This window comes from Chanodichthys erythropterus, chromosome 4 (genome assembly GCF_024489055.1).
Source record: "Chanodichthys erythropterus isolate Z2021 chromosome 4, ASM2448905v1, whole genome shotgun sequence".
NCBI lineage: Eukaryota > Metazoa > Chordata > Actinopteri > Cypriniformes > Xenocyprididae > Chanodichthys > Chanodichthys erythropterus.
In genome coordinates this window covers 23,195,368-23,216,093 of record NC_090224.1, presented here as the reverse complement: position 1 = coordinate 23,216,093, position 20,726 = coordinate 23,195,368, and the positions used below count along the sequence as shown (strand labels likewise).

General features: G+C 40.4%; 2 protein-coding genes across 2 annotated transcripts; both read right to left on the bottom strand.

Moving 5' to 3' along the window:
• Positions 1 to 2,477: 2,477 nt before the first annotated feature.
• Positions 2,478 to 10,717, bottom strand: pgfa (placental growth factor a). The gene is made up of 2 exons (XM_067383361.1): positions 10,116 to 10,717; positions 2,478 to 4,149 (listed from the first exon to the last, which is right to left on the bottom strand). The coding sequence occupies exons 1-2, from the start codon at positions 10,308 to 10,310 to the stop codon at positions 3,961 to 3,963; spliced, it is 384 nt and encodes a 127-aa protein (XP_067239462.1). The 5' UTR covers positions 10,311 to 10,717; the 3' UTR covers positions 2,478 to 3,960.
• A 4,543-nt stretch (positions 10,718 to 15,260) lies between these two features.
• On the bottom strand, positions 15,261 to 20,436 carry LOC137019286 (zona pellucida sperm-binding protein 4-like). The gene is made up of 8 exons (XM_067384572.1): positions 17,815 to 20,436; positions 17,551 to 17,738; positions 17,387 to 17,484; positions 17,158 to 17,315; positions 16,882 to 17,074; positions 16,665 to 16,812; positions 16,520 to 16,592; positions 15,261 to 16,426 (listed from the first exon to the last, which is right to left on the bottom strand). The coding sequence occupies exons 1-8, from the start codon at positions 18,593 to 18,595 to the stop codon at positions 16,350 to 16,352; spliced, it is 1,716 nt and encodes a 571-aa protein (XP_067240673.1). The 5' UTR covers positions 18,596 to 20,436; the 3' UTR covers positions 15,261 to 16,349.
• Positions 20,437 to 20,726: the final 290 nt, after the last annotated feature.

The following is a 20,726-nucleotide window of genomic DNA, read 5'->3' as shown; positions in this document are numbered from 1 at the left end:
CATGAGAACATTCTGTTCAACCGCAGAGTGGCGTGTCGATATAAACCGCAGATAGTCAAACATCTTTGACGTTCAGGTGTGTTATGTAAGGCTAACAAAGATGAGCTTAATTTAACCTAGTGCTTTGGAAAGCACGAAAAATCATGCTGTGGAAAATATTATGCCTTAAAACGTAAAAAATTATGATGAAATGTAGAAATTATGACATGAAAAGTCAATATTGATATAAAAAGTCTAAGTTATCACACAAATAACTGAAAAGAGTTCAAAAGTCAAGTCTTTCTGTCATAATTCGATTTTTTTTTTTTTTTTCAACTTTTCATCTCATGACAGTAGGGGAGAGTGGGGTAAGATGAGCCAGTGGGTAAGTTGACCCACCCCCTGTATCTTGGCAACCGTACCATTTTATGTGAACATATATTTTAGAACCACCCATTATTTCTGGCAGACTGTGAAAAGGAGAAGCGCATGGGAGGAGTAGAAGTCACTTATTTACTTTAAAAAGTGTTTTTGGCTTGTCAAAGTAAAATTTAAACATATCAGATGTAATTTCACTAAAGAAAATTTGTCTAAAACTATTTATGATGCATATTGGTGATTTAACAACGTATGTAACCATGGAAGCTAAATATTATTCTGAGTTGGTAAGCTAGCTAGCTTTTTCTAAAATGGCAGCTATGAGGCAAAGTGAGCCAAATGCTGTGGGGTAAATTGAGCCAGCGTTTTAACTTACTAAGGCAATGCATTTAAGTTAAATCTGAGGTATAAACTGGTGTCATTTCAATGTAATATTAAGCAACTGGTTTAGTTTATCTTTATTTTCGAGTTTATTTAATAAGAATAGTGCACAAGCACACCAAATCCTTCTCTGATATGAACCAGAGGATGTTTAATCATATATATCTTTCCACCTGTAGACTCTATTGGCCTAACATGGTCAACACTGCAGAAAAACTACCATGTCAAGAACCTTTTGACTAAAATGTTTATTAGTTTCAGTGACATTTGTTCAGTTTTTATTTAATTTTACTCAACAAACTCTCTGTTTATGGGAAGATTACAACTTTGATGTTCAACATATTGTTTCAGAAATGCAAACAATTAAAGATACTAAAATTTCAACTTCATTTGGTTGGTTTTATGTTGTTTAATTTAGCTTTAAAAAATAAATATTTGTAATATAATGCCAAATATTTTTTACAAAGAATATTTGTAAAAGGAAATTTGATTATTAAATTAATTTTAAAATAGGTACATAATCTTTAAAATTTCACATGGGTTTGATTCAGATTCAATTAGATGGTCAGTTTACACCTACCTACTGACTTGGCTCAACTTACCCCTAACCTGGGGTAAATTGAGCCAGATGACCACTTTTTTTATAAGAAGCTATATTTTTAGAACCCTTTGTCATAGATGTATTCTGATCATTTAAAATTACTTTAAATACTTTCATTGTACTTCGGCCTCATTTTCCCTTATCTTGAGGACCACATAAGTAAAAAATGGCTCATCTTACCCCACTCTCCCCTAATTTACATTTTTATGTAATTATTCTGATTAACAAAAGCATGTAGTATGTCTGAATTCATAGTATTCATAAAACAGTTGTCGAAAAGTACCCGGATGACCAACTTCCGGTGAGATTCTGAAGTGCGCATTTGATGGACTCTTCACCATCCCATAATGCAACCGGAGAAGATTAAGTTGTGTCTGAAAATGGTTGACTAAGTATTAGATTTGAATTTACATTCAAATATATAAATATTAAATATATAAAGTACAATTTTCAAACAGTTTAAAGTGCAAAAGACTTTAATCTGTTAAGGCTATAAAAAACAACAGGAAACACTTTACAATAAGGTCTTATTATTTAATGCATTAACTAAGATTGAGCAATTGCTACATTTGTTACAGAAAGTGTTATTTTTTGTTAATGTTAGTTTAGAAACACAACTGATCATTGTTAGTTTTATCTCAGGTCCATTAAATAAGTTCTTTTGATTTTAGTAATGTTATGAAACAGTAACTAAGAAATTCATATTGACTAACAATAATGAATGCTTTATAAGTATTTTTCATTGTCAATTTGGTAATAATTAATTAACATGTTAACTAATGAAGCCGTATGTCTCAAAGTTTTACTGAACAATAACAAATAATCAGAACTTTTCTAATCATTAGGGCATGTTGTAGTCCAGATTAAAATATAAAAATGTTTAAGTCTGAAAATAAATAACCTATTAAGTCTTTAAGTATGAAGTATTTGGTGCTGTGATGAACAACATTGAGATTACAAAAAATTAATGGCTGTTTTAAGTTTTTTTTAAAAACTTCACTAGCGCAGCTGCTTTGTTTGCGGGGTTTCCGGGGTAACCGCTGCATTTCTGCTGTTCCATCAGCGCCCTCTGCTGTCAGAGAGTGAATGTACACTTTCACCGTGTCTCCTTCACTCGTTCCGCCATGTGCTTCTCATGCACATTAGGCTTGTTTACATTTGAGCGCGTGTCGCTTTGATGCAGAATACAGCGGTGTTGTGCTTTTTATACAGTTGATAGGGAAAGTATTCTTAAATGCATTGTAAAAATTGTAATAATTGGTAATAAATTATTATTTACGGTATTTTGAAGTACCAACTATAACAATATTGTGCATATTCATTATCGCGATATATCGCATTATCAAATATTGGCACATCTAATTCGGACGTACTACATGCGCCATGTTGTTACTGTCACATGACCTACCAGCATCAGTTACGTCCCTTCAACTCCATTCACAAATCCTCTCCCATGGCCTCATGGGATAGTAAAGTTTTGTATGCACACTTCAGAATCTCACCGGAAGTAGCAAGTCATCCAGATACCTTTCACCTACTTTTTTTTTGAATACTATGAATTCAGACATATTGCTCTGTTCTCATACAGTTTTTCATGTACTATATAGTAGAGAAGTATTCGATTTCGGACGCAGTATATGTCAGAAATAGGCTTCCATATTGTGCGTCACCTGGAGACACAACAAACAAAAATCACTCACTCCATTCTGATAAAACAAATCTGATTTATTTCTTTAAATATTGTGAGTTTTTTGTTTTATAAAATATATTAAGGCACATATGATGGGGACATGAACATGCACTGTATAGAAATAGTAGGACTGACCCAATTGCCTTTTTAAAAAAAACAATTTTATTATAAAGAAACCAGACTTTTGAAATCATGAGCAACACCAAGGTCCAGTATTTTACATTTGCTCACGTGTGTATTCCCTGACAACGCCTGAGCAGCTTTATTGTTTATTGTTACACCCATTTCTCAATGAAAGTCCAAACATACCTGTAAATAGACGATGTGTCTGATCAACTCATTATAGTCACTGCAATATATAATAAACAAAAATGTTTCTTGATCGTTATGTGTGTCAAACTGCAAACCGCCAGCCTAATGTCCAGAAGTGCTTGTGATGATGATGATGATCATGATGATGATGATGATGATGATGAAGGAGCCATAGTGATAGTCACATCTGCAGCAGATCACACAATAAATGGATTTTTTTTTTTTAAATAAACAAACAAAATATCAGCGCACATCATTATTTTTAAATTCATGTGTCTGGTAATCTTGAATCAGGGTGGGGCAACCTGTCACTCACATGAGATCCACCAATAGCAAACCACAATCATCCAATCAATTCCCCACAGACAAAATCAAGCCCCGCCCTACATTTGTTCTTGTTTGAGAAGTGTTTACTGTCTAAGACAGATGAAAGTGCTCAGGTGAGTGTGTTTCTGCAGTAGAGAGTCACCTGACACCGGCAGCGTCTCAATCCCTGTCTTCCCTCCCTCTCCGTCTCCTCCTGCGTTTACCCTTCCGTCGCTGGTTGCTGAGGAAGAACATTCTGAAAGTTGTTTTTCTGTGTCATTTAGATGCAAGAAATAAATCAAGGAATCAATACTCACTGTTGATTTCTCAAGTGGTGTCGTCTGCGCCTGAAAGTCAGAAAGTAAGTTAGATAAATAAATAAAAAGCAAGAGCGATGCAAAGACACAAAAATGGTATCATACCTGCACTCACAGGTCTGGTGTTCCTGAAAGGACAGAAGCACATACTCTCTGCTCCTCTCCGCTGGAGTGATTCTCAACAGCTGATGGGAAACACACACACAGCAGGAGATTTAACATTCAAGCCTAAAGGAATATATTTTATGTAAAATCAAATCAAAGTTAGTTCTGCGGCAGCAATAACAGCAGCATTAACAGCAGCAGCAATAACAGCAGCAGCAGCAATAACAACAGCAGCAGCAGCAGTAACAGCAGCAGCAGCAATAACAACAGCAGCAGCAATAACAGCAGCAGCAGCAATAACAGCAGCAGCAGCAATAACAACATCAGCAGCAATAACAGCAGCAGCAGCAATAACAGCAGCAGCAGCAGTAACAGCAGCAGCAGCAATAACAGCAGCAGCAGCAGCAATAACAACAGCAGCAGCAGCAATAACAACAGCAGCAATAACAGCAGCAGCAATAACAGCAGCAGCAATAACAACAGCAGCAGCAGCAATAACAACAGCAGCAATAACAACAGCAGCAGCAGCAATAACAACAGCAGCAGTAATAACAACAGCAGCAGCAGCAATAACAACAGCAGCAATAACAGCAGCAGCAATAACAACAGCAGCAGCAGCAATAACAACAGCAGCAATAACAACAGCAGCAGCAGCAATAACAACAGCAGCAATAACAACAGCAGCAGCAGCAATAACAACAGCAGCAGCAATAACAACAGCAGCAGCAGCAATAACAACAGCAGCAATAACAGCAGCAGCAATAACAACAGCAGCAATAACAACAGCAGCAGCAATAACAACAGTAGCAGCAATAACAACAGCAGCAATAACAACAGCAGCAGTAATAACCAACAACAGCAGCATCAATAACAGCAGCAGCAGCAATAACAGCAGCAGCAGCAGCAACATCAATAACAGCAGCAGCAATATCAATAACAGCAGCAGCAATAACCAACAGCAGCAGCAGCAATAACCAACAGCAGCAGCAGCAATAACAACAGCAGCAGCAATAACAGCAGCAGCAGCAACATTAATAACAGCAGCAGCAATAACAGCAGCAGCAATAACCAACAGCAGCAGCAGCAACAGCAGCAGCAGCAGCAATAACAGCAGCAGCAGCAGCAATAACAGCAGCAGCAGCAGCAATAACAACAGCAGCAGCAGCAATAACAGCAGCAGCAGCAACATTAATAACAGCAGCAGCAGCAGCAGCAATAACAGCAGCAGCAGAAGTAACAACATTAATAACAGCAGCAGCAATAACAGCAGCAGCAGCAATAACAACAGCAGCAGAAGTAACAACATTAATAACAGCAGCAGCAATAACCAACAGCAGCAGCAATAACAACAGCAGCAGCAATAACAACAGCAGCAGCAGCAGCAACATTAATAACAGCAGCAGCAGCAGCAATAACAGCAGCAGCAGAAGTAACAGCAGCAGTAACAATAACAGCGGCAGCAGTAACAATAACAGCGGCAGCAGTAACAATAACAACAGCAGCAGCAACATTAACAGCAGCAGCAGCAGCAACATTAACAACAGCAGCAGCAATAACAGCAGCAGCAATAAACAGCAGCAGCAGCAGCAGCAATAACAGCAGCAGCAACATTAACAACAGCAGCAGCAATAACTGACAGCAGCAGCAGCAGCAATAACAGCAGCAGCAGCAGCAACATTAATAACAGCAGCAGCAATAACAGCAGCAGCAGCAGCAACATTAATAACAGCAGCAGCAATAACAGCAGCAGCAATAACCAACAGCAGCAGCAGCAATAACAGCAGCAGCAGCAATAACAGCAGCAGCAGCAGCAACATTAATAACAGCAGCAGCAATAACAGCAGCAGCAATAACAGCAGCAGCAGCAGCAATAACAACAGCAGCAGCAATAACAGCAGCAGCAGCAACATTAATAACAGCAGCAGCAATAACCAACAGCAGCAGCAACAGCAGCAGCAGCAATAACAGCAGCAGCAGCAGCAGCAATAACAGCAGCAGCAGCAACATTAACAACAGCAGCAGCAATAACAGCAGCAGCAATAAACAGCAGCAGCAGCAACATTAACAACAGCAGCAGCAATAACTGACAGCAGCAGCAGCAATAACAGCAGCAGCAGCAACATTAATAACAGCAGCAGCAATAACAGCAGCAGCAGCAGCAATAACAGCAGCAGCAGCAGCAACATTAATAACAGCAGCAGCAATAACCAACAGCAGCAGCAGCAATAACAGCAGCAGCAGCAATAACAGCAGCAGCAACATTAACAGCAGCAGCAGCAATAACCAACAGCAGCAGCAGCAATAACAGCAGCAGCAGCAATAACAGCAGCAGCAGCAGCAACATTAATAACAGCAGCAGCAATAACAGCAGCAGCAGCAGCAATAACAGCAGCAGCAGCAGCAACATTAATAACAGCAGCAGCAATAACCAACAGCAGCAGCAGCAATAACAGCAGCAGCAGCAACATTAATAACAGCAGCAGCAATAACAGCAGCAGCAGCAATAACCAACAGCAGCAGCAACAGCAGCAGCAGCAATAACAGCAGCAGCAGCAGCAATAACAACAGCAGCAGCAATAACAGCAGCAGCAGCAATAACAGCAGCAGCAGCAATAACAGCAGCAGCAGCAGTAACAGCAGCAGCAGCAATAACAGCAGCAGCAGCAATAACAACATCAGCAGCAGCAGCAATAACAACAGCAGCAGCAGTAACAGCAGCAGCAGCAATAACAACAGCAGCAATAACAGCAGCAGCAATAACAACAGCAGCAGCAGCAATAACAACAGCAGCAATAACAGCAGCAGCAATAACAACAGCAGCAATAACAACAGCAGCAGCAATAACAACAGCAGCAGCAGCAATAACAACAGTAGCAGCAATAACAACAGCAGCAATAACAACAGCAGCAGTAATAACCAACAACAGCAGCATCAATAACAGCAGCAGCAGCAATAACAGCAGCAGCAGCAGCAACATCAATAACAGCAGCAGCAATAACCAACAGCAGCAGCAGCAATAACCAACAGCAGCAGCAGCAATAACAACAGCAGCAGCAATAACAGCAGCAGCAGCAACATTAATAACAGCAGCAGCAATAACAGCAGCAGCAATAACCAACAGCAGCAGCAACAGCAGCAGCAGCAGCAATAACAGCAGCAGCAGCAGCAATAACAGCAGCAGCAGCAGCAATAACAACAGCAGCAGCAGCAATAACAGCAGCAGCAGCAACATTAATAACAGCAGCAGCAGCAGCAGCAATAACAGCAGCAGCAGAAGTAACAACATTAATAACAGCAGCAGCAATAACAGCAGCAGCAGCAATAACAACAGCAGCAGAAGTAACAACATTAATAACAGCAGCAGCAATAACCAACAGCAGCAGCAATAACAACAGCAGCAGCAATAACAACAGCAGCAGCAGCAACATTAATAACAGCAGCAGCAGCAGCAATAACAGCAGCAGCAGAAGTAACAGCAGCAGTAACAATAACAGCGGCAGCAGTAACAATAACAACAGCAGCAGCAACATTAACAGCAGCAGCAGCAGCAACATTAACAACAGCAGCAGCAATAACAGCAGCAGCAATAAACAGCAGCAGCAGCAGCAATAACAGCAGCAGCAACATTAACAACAGCAGCAGCAATAACTGACAGCAGCAGCAGCAGCAATAACAGCAGCAGCAGCAGCAACATTAATAACAGCAGCAGCAATAACAGCAGCAGCAGCAGCAACATTAATAACAGCAGCAGCAATAACAGCAGCAGCAATAACCAACAGCAGCAGCAGCAATAACAGCAGCAGCAGCAATAACAGCAGCAGCAGCAGCAACATTAATAACAGCAGCAGCAATAACAGCAGCAGCAATAACCAACAGCAGCAGCAACAGCAGCAGCAGCAATAACAGCAGCAGCAGCAGCAATAACAACAGCAGCAGCAATAACAGCAGCAGCAGCAACATTAATAACAGCAGCAGCAATAACCAACAGCAGCAGCAACAGCAGCAGCAGCAATAACAGCAGCAGCAGCAGCAATAACAGCAGCAGCAGCAACATTAACAACAGCAGCAGCAATAACAGCAGCAGCAATAAACAGCAGCAGCAGCAATAACAGCAGCAGCAGCAACATTAACAACAGCAGCAGCAATAACTGACAGCAGCAGCAGCAATAACAGCAGCAGCAGCAACATTAATAACAGCAGCAGCAATAACAGCAGCAGCAGCAGCAATAACAGCAGCAGCAGCAGCAGCAGCAACATTAATAACAGCAGCAGCAATAACCAACAGCAGCAGCAGCAATAACAGCAGCAGCAGCAATAACAGCAGCAGCAGCAGCAACATTAACAGCAGCAGCAGCAATAACCAACAGCAGCAGCAGCAATAACAGCAGCAGCAGCAATAACAGCAGCAGCAGCAGCAACATTAATAACAGCAGCAGCAATAACCAACAGCAGCAGCAGCAATAACAGCAGCAGCAGCAACATTAATAACAGCAGCAGCAATAACAGCAGCAGCAATAACCAACAGCAGCAGCAACAGCAGCAGCAGCAATAACAGCAGCAGCAGCAGCAATAACAACAGCAGCAGCAATAACAGCAGCAGCAGCAACATTAATAACAGCAGCAGCAATAACCAACAGCAGCAGCAGCAGCAATAACAGCAGCAGCAGCAGCAGCAATAACAGCAGCAGCAGCAACATTAATAATAGCAGCAGCAGCAGCAGCAGCAATAACAACAGCAGCAGCAGCAATAACCAACAGCAGCAGCAATAACAGCAGCAGCAGAAGTAACAACATTAATAACAGCAGCAGCAATAACAACAGCAGCAGAAGTAACAACATTAATAACAGCAGCAGCAATAACAGCAGCAGCAGCAGCAATAACAACAGCAGCAGCAGCAATAACCAACAGCAGCAGCAATAACAGCAGCAGCAGAAGTAACAACATTAATAACAGCAGCAGCAATAACAACAGCAGCAGCAGCAACATTAATAACAGCAGCAGCAGCAGCAGCAATAACAGCAGCAGCAGCAATAACAGCAGCAGCAGAAGTAACAGCAGCAGTAACAATAACAGCGGCAGCAGTAACAATAACAACAGCAGCAGCAACATTAACAACAACAGCAGCAGCAATAAACAGCAGCAGCAGCAGCAATAACAGCAGCAGCAATAAACAACATCAGCAGCAGCAATAACAACAGCAGCAATAACAACAGTAGCAGCAATAACAGCAGCATTAACAGCAGCAGCAGCATTAACAGCAGCAGCAATAACCAACAACAGCAGCAGCAGCAACAATAACAGCAGCAGCAATAACAACAGCAGCAGCAGCAGCAACATTAATAACAGCAGCAGCAATAATCAACAACAGCAGCAGCAGTAACAATAACAGCAGCAGCAATAACAACAGCAGCAGCAGCAGCAACATTAATAACAGCAGCAGCAACAATAACAGCAGCAGCAGCAGCAGCAATAACAACAGCAGCAGCAGCAGCAACATTAATAACAGCAGCAGCAATAACAACAGCAGCAGCAGCAGCAACATTAATAACAGCAGCAGCAGCAATAACCAACAACAACAGCAGCAGCAATAACAACAACAGCAGCAGCAGCAATAACAACAGCAGCAGCAGCAGCAACATTAATAACAGCAGCAGCAATAACAACAGCAGCAGCAGCAGCAACATTAATAACAGCAGCAGCAGCAATAACCAACAACAACAGCAGCAGCAATAACAACAACAGCAGCAGCAGCAATAACAGCAGCAGCAGCAATAACAGCAGCAGCAATAACAACAGCAGCAGCAGCAGCAACATTAATAACAGCAGCAATAACAGCAGCAGCAGCAGTAACAGCAGCAGATCTATTCTGCTAAGACCAAACATATCAACATCATAATATCCATAACCATGCCAAACATTGCATAGAGATTCTTCAGAAATGTATTTTTGATTCCCACAGAAAAAGTGTTATTGCTGCTGCTGTAACATGATTGCAGTGATGAGAGGGATTTGATGCAATACTGCAGTGAAATGGCAGGGTCTTGCCTGAATGGTGATGTTGCGTGTGCGGATAGGGATGCAGGCTAGTTTCTCATCATTGCAGCAGCCGGAGCAGCGCAGCAGCGGGACGCAGCCGGGACTGAACATGTGCTCCACGCCTCCGGGATACTCCTGTTCCACCTCCACCATCCGCTCCGTGGAGTGACACAGACTGCGGCTCCAGGCCTCTGGGAACAGCATCACTGCGCAACACGCTCATTATCACTCACTGTAACTATTCACAACTATGGAAGCTTGTTTCTGCCACTGAATAAAAAGTAAATAAGGTAATAACAACTTTTTTTCTCACAATTGCGAGTTTACATCTCGCAATTGTAAGGAAAAAAAAGTAAGAATTGTGAGATAAAAAGTCGCAATTATCGTTGAAATCGTTTCATTCCATGGCAGAAACAAGCTTCCATTCACAACTCTTGCTTTTGCTCATTTAAATAAAATAAAAATATTAGATGGAAAACTAACTGAAGTGTTGAATTTTACATGGAAAATTATTTTACCTTTGGAGTGGGAATTGCCCAGAATGGTAGAAACCTAGAAAGAAAAAGGTCATTAATAATAATAATAATAAAGTGGTAACACTTTACAATAAGGTCCCAGTAGTTAACGTTGATTAACGTTAAAAATGATTAATACATTTGTTACAGTATTTATTAATACTGTAACAAATTAAAATAGGCTTATTATTAACAAATTGTAAATATTTGTACATTTTAGTAAATAAAAATGCAACTATTCATTGTTAGGTCCATTAAATAATGTTAATAACAATGTAAATTTTTTATTTTAATAAATGCATAATAAAATGTTGAAATCATGAACTATGACTAAAAAATGCTTTAAGAATTTTTTTCATTGTTAGTTCATGTAACTAATGTAATTTACAAATAGAACCATGTAAAGTGTTACTAATAAATACAAGAAATGCTGCTCAAAATTATTTTTAAGTTCAAAGTTTCAAATACAACAAGAAATAAAGCTAAAATGCATCTTGGTATTAAATAAAGAAACACTAGTGTTTGTATCCAAAAAGTTCAGAAGATATGTAAAGTCTATCGCTTTTCTTTCTTTAGCCATATTTTTAGCTACTGAGTTTCTAACTCTTCAAATAATCAATTTGCTCAACATTTCCGAGTCCATTTTAGACCATAAAACTGGGTCTGTCGCCACACAGAAGTTTATTTTTATATTTGTGTGCAGAGACACACGCGGACTCCGGGAAAGGCACGTCCCACAGGAGCTGCTCCTGCTGCAGAATGAGATTGTCCCGTTGTCTCTGTGCACTGAACCGAGCCTGACTGAAGGGCCCTGGATGTCCGTCAGTGGGCGAGCTTGGCTCCCGCGGGAGCTGTACATTAATTAGGGCGCACGGGTTCTCAGATCTCCATAGGAGGGGGACGAGAGGGGGCGCACACTAACTTTAGCCAGGAGACGTGCAGCAATGAAGCTTTCATCAGTCACTCAAACCGTCCTGAACCTGTGCGTATACTGACTGTCAAACAACACCATATAAACTTAATAAAAGATCATTGCACTTATTCAAATTAGTGTCACTTTTGTTTATGATGCAGCCAGGAACCCAAATGAATGCTCTACAAACCTCTTGTCTTCAAGTCAGCTTTATTTCTACAGATACAGAATGTTTCAAAGCAGCTTTTGTTATAGTGATTAGTTAATTACTTCACAAACCCAAAACTTTCACTGGTGTGACGTGACAAAATACTTCAGAACGGCTTGTAAAACAGGAATGTTTTGCTGCCTATTTGCCACAGATACTGAACACTGGAGGATAAGAGCCAAATGAGCACGTTCACCACTGCAAATCACTGAACCGGTGCGAAAGTTTGGATACAAGAGGGTTCAGATCCGTCAGAGACTCTTCTGATAAATGTCAGGCCTCTTATTTAACCCTCTGGACCTTTTCGTTTAGGAGTCAAACTTGCCTTCTTTACGGCAGCCTTGAAAAGTAACTTGAAAACCAATGTAATATATTTTTGTTCAATAATATTTTTTGATTATTATATAAAATATTGAGGGTATTTTATCATATTATGCAATATTTATACAATTTTTATTAGCTATTCCCCATTGAAAATAATACACAATTTGTTTCTAATATATTTTTAAATTATTTTTCAATTAAAGCAGTATTCCATGTTAAAATAGAGAAAAAGGCATTTAAAATAATTTTTTTTGAAGGTAGATTAGTGCCATCTGGTGGAAGTAAAAAAAGAAAACCTTACGTAATGCCATGTAGATTCCTATATACAGTGGCTTATAAATTCTCTATTAGTATTAAATTTTGGATTCATACTTAGACATTCAAAGAGTACCTTTTGTCAAGATTTAGATTTTTGTTTTTGGTTTGAAATGTTGATTTGAAGTGTCGATTTTACTACAGTCAAACCTGAACACAGAGGAGGGCATTTTGTCACACATAACATCAAAATTCAATAAAAAATATAACAAAAACGAACGGGTATGTTTTATTACAGCTTAATATACCTATGTCTGATCTGATTTCAACCTCTTATTTGAGTTTAGGCTCAATTTTACCATATTGTTACAGCCAAACCGGTTCATTTGTGTGTGTGTGTGTCTGTGAATATGTGTGAGTGTGTGTTTGAGTGGGTGTTTCTGTTTTGTACTCTCGATGTTTTAGAGTGTAACCTCATTCTTGCGGTTCATTTTTTTTACTGCTTTGTGGCTGAATTATTGATTTTATTTCACACTTTTATGGGTTCATATTGCTAATGCAACAAAAGTCACCAAGTGTCATCTCGTTCCCATGAAGATACGATTTTTAAAATTTCAAAATATGACATTTTTGGGGCAAAAATGACCAAAGAGACTCGTCCCTAGACAAATGAGGATTGACTCTTAAAAACAAAGGGTTTTTTTCACAGCAATGCCACAAAATAACCATTTTTGATTCTCTAAAGAACCTTTATTTTTGACTTGATGTGAAAAACATTTAAAAACTCTGAAGAACCTTTTTTTCCACTATAAAGTGCAATGGAAAGGTTCTTCAATGAACCATCAATGCCAATAAATACTCTTTATTTTTAAGAATGTATAGTTTAATGGACAGCACTGTCAAAGTGCTGGATGGAAAGAGAATGCAAATCTTTACATTGTAAATGCAATGTTGACCAATTAAAAATATGATGCATTCACAAATTTAGTGTAATACTGATGATGGACATTGGGAAAACATTCAGATTTGAAGCATCACGTTTATCACAGAGATTTCCATTGCAATTTTAGTTGCTTGGTTCATTTGCATAAACAATAAGTAGCTCATTAAGCATAATTATATCTTACAATGGCTAGTTTATCATAAATGTATCACCTCTTGAATAGCACAATTACTTTCAATTATGATATCTTGATATTGACAAACATAAGCAAACCAGTTACATTTAACTGCAGAGATTAAACGGGATCATATTCATTTAATCCAGCTGACTTGAACAACTGTAGTATCTTTTGTAAGAAACACTCTAGTTACCTGTACAAGAGGGAAGTAGAGCAAGAAGGCGGCCAGCTGCGACACACCGATGAATCTCTTCATGTCTAGCGGGCGGAGAGTGAGCCAGAGCCGCTGTGCGCGCATCAGAACACCGCCACGCGCGCTACGTCCATCCGCTGCACGCACGAGCTGCCTCTGAAGTCCAATGCATTTTAATTGATCATCCACTGAACAGACATTTTATTAAATGCCGTTACAAACAAGTAACTCCTTGAGATAACTACAGGTGTCAAAAAAATCCCAAACGAACTTTCCCTTTTTGGTAATAGTTTCAATGTTCTTTGTTTGGTGTGAGTCATGCACTCTATGCATGTCCCCTCTGGTGGCCCACAGTACGAGTAATGATGCATAATTGGGTCATCAGAGGGTGGCATAAGAAAAGCTGCATTGGCTGTTTTTTTGTTGTTGTTTTTTTTTTGTTTTTTTTTAACTAATATGATTGACAGGTGCTTAATGATCCAATTGCTCTTAGTAAGGGGTTCTTCTTTTCAGAGTGACAGCCCATCCATCCCAAATCCTACTGTACTGCATTGTCAAATCAGGAGCACATGCAAGAAAAGCTTATAAAAATTGTATAAGGGTACTGAGAGATTCTTTACAATTAAGTCTCTTTGAGAACCAAGACATTATGTCTCAATGATGGAAAGTAGATTTGTAGCAGTCTGGAGCACATGCTAAATAAAACACCAAATATATCCACAAACAGCAGTTATCGGGGGTTCAAGCACTTTAAAGTCGGCATGAAATCGACCCTATTTACTTTGTTAGTGCATATTACTAGTCTCGTGCTGAACAATTAATACGCGAGTAAAAACACTGAAAAAAAATTGTTTGTTGCAGTAATCTTTAATCAAAATCTGAAAAGTTACTTCCAGTCTGGAATGGCGTTCCTTCTCTGATGACGTCAGTTTGACGGCTTGGGTTGAAAACGCGTAAACCCCTCCCCTCCGACCTTTAGTCTGCTATGAGCGAGAGATGGAGAGGAGGAGCGCCAAAATAAAACCCTGCCCTCTATTCAATAGTCAAGTCAAGTCAGGTCACCTTTATTTGTATAACACTTTTTACAATATATATTGCGTCAAAGCAGCTTTACATTGATAACTGGTACATAATTTTGGCTGCACAGCAGCTCTTAAAGAATAGTGTCAATGCAGGCAGATCAAAGCACTGTTGAATATCAAAGTTCAAGTCAAATGTCAAGTGTCCCCGAGTCCGACTAAGCAAGCCAAAGGCAACAGCGGCAAGGAACCCAAACTCCAACAGGTGGTAAACAAGTGGCAAATAGGTGTTAAAATGGAGAAAAAAAACCTTGGGAGAAACCAGGCTTAATTAGTCGGGGGGCCAGTTCTCCTCTGGCGAACAGTGCTTTGTTATGATTCAGGTTGCTATCATAAGTCCAATAGGATTGCAACGTTCAGAGTATTTATTTCAGTTCCATCCAGTTGAGGATTGTATTCATCACGCTGGTATGGACGGTTGAGGAACTCTGCCAATGGTTGTCGTGTTGATGAGGCCTTCATGATGAATGATCTAGTATGGAAATATTTCATTTCACTTGGAATTACGTCAACACTGGAGAAAAGTAGTTTGCAACTTCCGGTTCATGCAGACTTTAAGGCATTTGAGCACATGCATAGCCTGTACAGCAAATTTACCATAGAAAATGTATGGTATATAGTTACTAACAGTTATCAAGGTTAAGCCAAAAAACATTGGACTAGTTCTCCAAAGTTGCTTTTTGAAATAATTTCCACATTTAACTGATTTGATGGACAATGGCAGTGCTACAGGCAAAGTTGCTCTGAATGAAAGCATGATACAATCCTCTACATATTTAAAAAAAGAAAATCTCAAGCATCTAGGTTTGTGAGTCAAACAGGCCCAGTGAGTTTCATTCCTAACCTTGTCTGATAGCTGCTCAGTTCACTGGCCGATGGTGGCCATGGAGATAAATCAATGTCCTCAGACAATCATGGCACCTTGGACAAAGACACCACATGCCAATTTAAATCAGACTAATGGTGTAGCTATAGCCATTTTCAGTTATACCACTACCAAGTGGCCAGTTGCCACATCTTTTCCACATGACCACAGAATAAGGTCTTACATTGGTGTGCTGAAGTCAGTGAAAAACTCATTCCGTTCACAAGTTCTCCATTTTAGTAAAAGCGGCTCCATACACTGACCATTTCGGTGGCCCTTAGGGAGCACGAATCAACTTGACAATTGATCAGGCTCCATAAAACCCTTGCATTAGTTTGATTCAAGTCAGGCCAAAAACCTAGGACTAGTTCACAAGAGAATGCCTTCAAAATTTGCTGAGCAAAGATGCCACAAGCGAAGCAAAGACATGCATTGTCCATTTTGAGCAAAGGATTCCAATGATAAGACACTTGAGCCTACACCTAATGTTTAAGAGTCAGGAATGAGTTTACACTCTTCACTGTTGTAGCGCCTCCACCAGGACAATCGGGTGAGACTTACTGTTGCTTTTGTGGATGTGCAAGTACTACCAGCCCTCAAAGTTAAGTCTCTGACTTACGTTTGGTCAACCAAGAATGCTGATCCTTGGAAATTAACAATTAGAAAAGGATTACAATTTCAGTGCTTGAACCCCCAATTTCAGGTTGGTAGTGTTGCACAAAATGTGGTCAGACAAAAGTTCAAAGTCTTGTATCGTTTATTGAAAACATTCATAGAATCAGTCTCACTTCTCCACTAGAAGCCACAGTTTGCCCAGCGGTGGTGGTCTTCATGTGAACATCCCTTCCTAAAAAAAAAAAAAAAAAAAAAAAAAAAAGGGTTAGAAGAACAAACTATAAATCCCATAAATTAAGTCATTTCAGTAACAGGAAGCACTGACTTTGCCTGGAGCAACTTTGCTGACAAGAGCCAGAAGAGGGATGGCACACCTCTGTGCTGCAATGGATGAAGACCTAAGAGAACCAAAGCTGGCATTAGGGAACAAGCCAAGAGCCAGAGTTAAAAACTAACACTGGGTAACATACGGTTTCCTGCAGAGGAGCCAGTGATGATGGATCCACAAATGTAAACATCTTGACAACAAAGCGCTTGTAGTGGGTTGGGAACTGAAGACCAGATGATCCAGTCACTGGAACCAATGTGGTCAGGTAACGGTCATCCTGGTAAGGGCATCTGAAGAGCAAAGAGTCAGTCAGAAGTGCCTTACAGCACACTAGATGGATAAAGACTGACATTACTCACCCATCAACCAGAAGGTCCCACTGGGGTAGACTGAGTGGACTGGGGGTTGATGTCGCCCAGCAGTGTCCCAGCATCAGGACAATGTTGGGGTCGGTCCTCTCCAAAATGCGCACCTCAACATACACAGGCTCCCGCAGGACTTTTGTGACTGGATAATCAGCATCACTGTAGTAGGATGTGTACGCCTCGTCCCCTGAGGAAGAACACTGGTGTTAAACCAGAAACTGCTGCAACCTGGAATTTCAGAAAGGCTTTAGGCATACTTGTGACACTCACCTTCTGCACAGCCTTTGGTGACACACTGACCATTTGCCAGTCTAAGCTCCACCCTGAGGGGTCCAGGAGCAGCTACTGGTGGCGGTGGAGGAACGGTGTTGACCTCCACAACCAGAGCTTCCACAGAAGTACCAGAGTACCTACACTGGAAGAGAAGCCTGGACAACAAACAGTGAGCTTGTAGCATTCGTCATGGATTAAGAAATATGCTGAAGCACACATCACTTACTCAAAGTGACTGTCCCGTGTGATGGAACCAAGTGGTCCAATCCCCACTTCATACGAGGAGGTCATCCGGTTTTCATAAACCACGTATCCACTGTCCTCCTGCAAACAGTAACACTATTGGCATCCAGTCCATTTTAAGCCACAAAACCACAAGCAGCTACTCACCATCATGCTCGTGCCACATGCAGTGACAGGGAACTGGTATATAGCAAAGGAAGGTGTGGATCCCACAGGACTGCAAGGTGGATCGTTTCCACCCAGGAGACGGACTGAATCCAGGCTCAATCGAGGCAGAGTAACATCTCTAGCCACCACCACCACAAACTGACCATCTCTTATACACTGGACAGTCACTGGAACAAGGAACAAGAGCAGATTAATGCTGAGGATCAGGTTAACATGAACACCTTTACATTGACTCACTCTTACCTGCCTTCCCATAGTAACACTGCTGTCCGTTAAAGCAGCAGTTGATAGCTTCACACTCAGCACCACTGATACCAGGTGGTCCACATTGGATCTGCTCATAATCAGCTACAGCACATTTGTCAAGGGGCTCTGCCTGTGCCACTGGCTGCTTAGGCTGGAACTGCGGAGAAAACTGTTGACTAGCTTGTTGAGCTGGTTGTTGAAACCGTTGGCTAGCTTGCTGTTGACTAGCTTGTTGAACTGCCTGTTGAAACTGCTGACTAGCTGGAGCTGGTTGTTGAAACCGTTGGCTAGCTTGCTGTTGACTAGCTTGTTGAACTGCCTGTTGAAACTGCTGACTAGCTTGAGCTGGTTGTTGAAACCGTTGGCTAGCTTGCTGTTGACTAGCTTGTTGAACTGCCTGTTGAAACTGCTGACTAGCTTGAGCTGGTTGTTGAAACCGTTGGCTAGCTTGTTGTTGACTAGCTTGTTGAACTGCCTGTTGAAACTGCTGACTAGCTTGTTGAGCTGGTTGTTGAAACCGTTGGCTAGCTTGTTGTTGACTAGCTTGTTGAACTGCCTGTTGAAACTGCTGACTAACTTGACTAGCCTGTTGAAACCGCTGAGGTTTCTGTTGACCAGCTTGTTGTTGAGCTGGCTGTTGAAACCGCTGGTCAGTTTGCTGGAACATCAGAGCTTGAGGATTCTGGGGCAGATTACTCAACTGTGGAACAGCATGACAGAAAGCACAAAACCACACACAAAGTGCTAAAGACTGAACAACACACCAACTTCCTGCCATTGTTCAACAGCTAGTCACACTGTTGAGATGCTGCCCTTTGGTCTTTTTCTACTCAGAGTTTGGCTCATTAACAATAATCCCTCCCACTTCATTAACTGTCATGATTCTCCAGACTTGCATGAGTGGGAGTTTATGAAACTGAATGATTCTATTGGTTCTTAAGATTCAGTTGTCCTTTTTTCCACCCTTATTGAACAAACATAAAATCACATATTGTGCTGAATTCAGAATAGTATACTAGTACTATTTCTGCTATAGCAAATTCAGCCTTTATTTTATCCTTGATTAGCTGAATACAGTAGTTGATATTTTGGCAGTTCTGGATTGTTTTTTCTTTGAAACATGATGAAGTTCTCATGGCAACAGGACTGTGAATACAGACTGACTCAAGAGTTTAACATGCAGGTTAATGTTACAATGATATTGTAAGCCTGACTCCACCATAGCTGCTCTATTCTTAACATTTTCATTATGAAATACAGTAATTCATACAATAAAGTCTTTTAATATCCTGCACACACTGGAAGATCAAGATTTTTCAGTATATCCCAATATTTTATGTAGCAGAAGAACTCGTAAAGGCTGTTCTTGCATGGCCACATATGCTCAAGCCCTGTTTACACCTGGTACTAAAGGGATAGTTCACCCAAAAATGAAAATTATCCCATGATTTACTCACCCTCAAGCCATAGGTGTATATGACCATCTTTTAGACCACACAATCAGTTATATTAAATATCCTGGCTCTTCCAAGCTTTATAATGGTACTGTAGCATCTGGACCAATCAGGCACACAACATTATTCAATATATTTAATGAATTACCTATGAACTCACTTTATCAAAGTTCTGTGAACCCATCCCCCTAAAACTGCAACCAGCATCCCAAATGTAGCTAGCACACAGGCAGAACTAGGTGGGTGTCCTGTTACAGATATATAGTATTTTTATGATCAGAAAGAATGCTGTGGAGACTAGTGACTCATTCTTTCTGAGAGGGACAAATAAACTCCCTTAATCTTATGTATTCTCTATATAACCACCTGGGAAATGTATAAACCTGTATCCAATTTTCCCATCTCATGACTTTCCTTTTATAGGCTTTATTCTATGTATTAATTCTCTCTTTTGAACTATTTTGGTATTAATGTTACATAGTTGCAAATGTATAGATAACTGAAATCACACTGGTAGCATGTTTGGTATCAACGGACTCCAACTTTCGTTTCCTATTTGGAAATTTATGTTACAAGTTACTAACTCTGTGACACATTAGTATTATAAGAATCCAGAAGGTTCTTTTCTCATTCATCCAATCCAGTGTCGTATGCTAATATCTTGCTACAGAACAAAGACTCGTAAAACTTCCCTCCGAGGGGGCAACTCCTTATTGGCTCAGACAAGAGGGTGTGACATCTTCACCCCTTCTATTCACTGATCACAAGATCAAATCTCTCTTTCTCCTCTTCTTTTTTTACTGACAAATGCTGACGTCAAGATGACGCTTTAAGAAGCTAGAAGCTTCTAAGGAACCCCAAGCTTGTGCCAGGCCTCAGCCTAGATCTTCCATTCACCAAAGATCCTCTGAATCCAACTGGTTCTCTTTCATCAAGACAATATCAGCAAAGATTCAACGGGAGCCTCCACAAATTGCATCAGGACAGTTTTAATTCAACTTGGAGAGACATGCAAGTATCAAACTTAGTCTCATTATCGGATACATTGAGTATCCTTACCCCTTTTAAAGAAGGGCCTGTTAAAACTAAACTGATGGTTTGCTCAAGGCTGTTGATCTGCTGAATGTCAAACAATGCTGTAACTTCTTGCTTTCCTGTACTCTGCTTTAGCTCTCTCTCTCTCTCTCTCTCTCTCTCTCTCGGTGAACTGTATGCATGTATGTGTGTGAATGTTAGTTTAAGTGTTTAGTCTAGTTAATAAAGTCTTGTTCATGTCACATGTAAAGTTGTCTGTGTTTTGCGCTCATATGCTGGAGTCCCTATTCATGTCGATCCTGACTACAGGCTTTTAGTAGTACTGTACAATAAGATTGTTATTTCCCATAACCTGGAAATTAACCTTTCTTAGAATTAATAAACAATTAACACAGTGTGTTCATTGGACAACGGGTTAAT

Excerpts from the sequence above, each read along its gene's own strand:
- pgfa (XM_067383361.1), bottom strand. The coding sequence starts at position 10,310 with ATGCTGTTCCCAGAGGCCTGGAGCCGCAGTCTGTGTCACTCCACGGAG. Across the intron at positions 4,150-10,115 it reads CACGCAACATCACCATTCAG|CTGTTGAGAATCACTCCAGC; the intron begins GCAAGACCCTGC and ends GTTTCCCATCAG.
- LOC137019286 (XM_067384572.1), bottom strand. The coding sequence starts at position 18,595 with ATGGCAGGAAGTTGGTGTGTTGTTCAGTCTTTAGCACTTTGTGTGTGG. Across the intron at positions 17,739-17,814 it reads GTGTTACTATGGGAAGGCAG|TGACTGTCCAGTGTATAAGA; the intron begins GTAAGAGTGAGT and ends TCCTTGTTCCAG. Across the intron at positions 16,427-16,519 it reads GCAAAGTTGCTCCAGGCAAA|GAAGGGATGTTCACATGAAG; the intron begins GTCAGTGCTTCC and ends TTTTTTTTTTAG.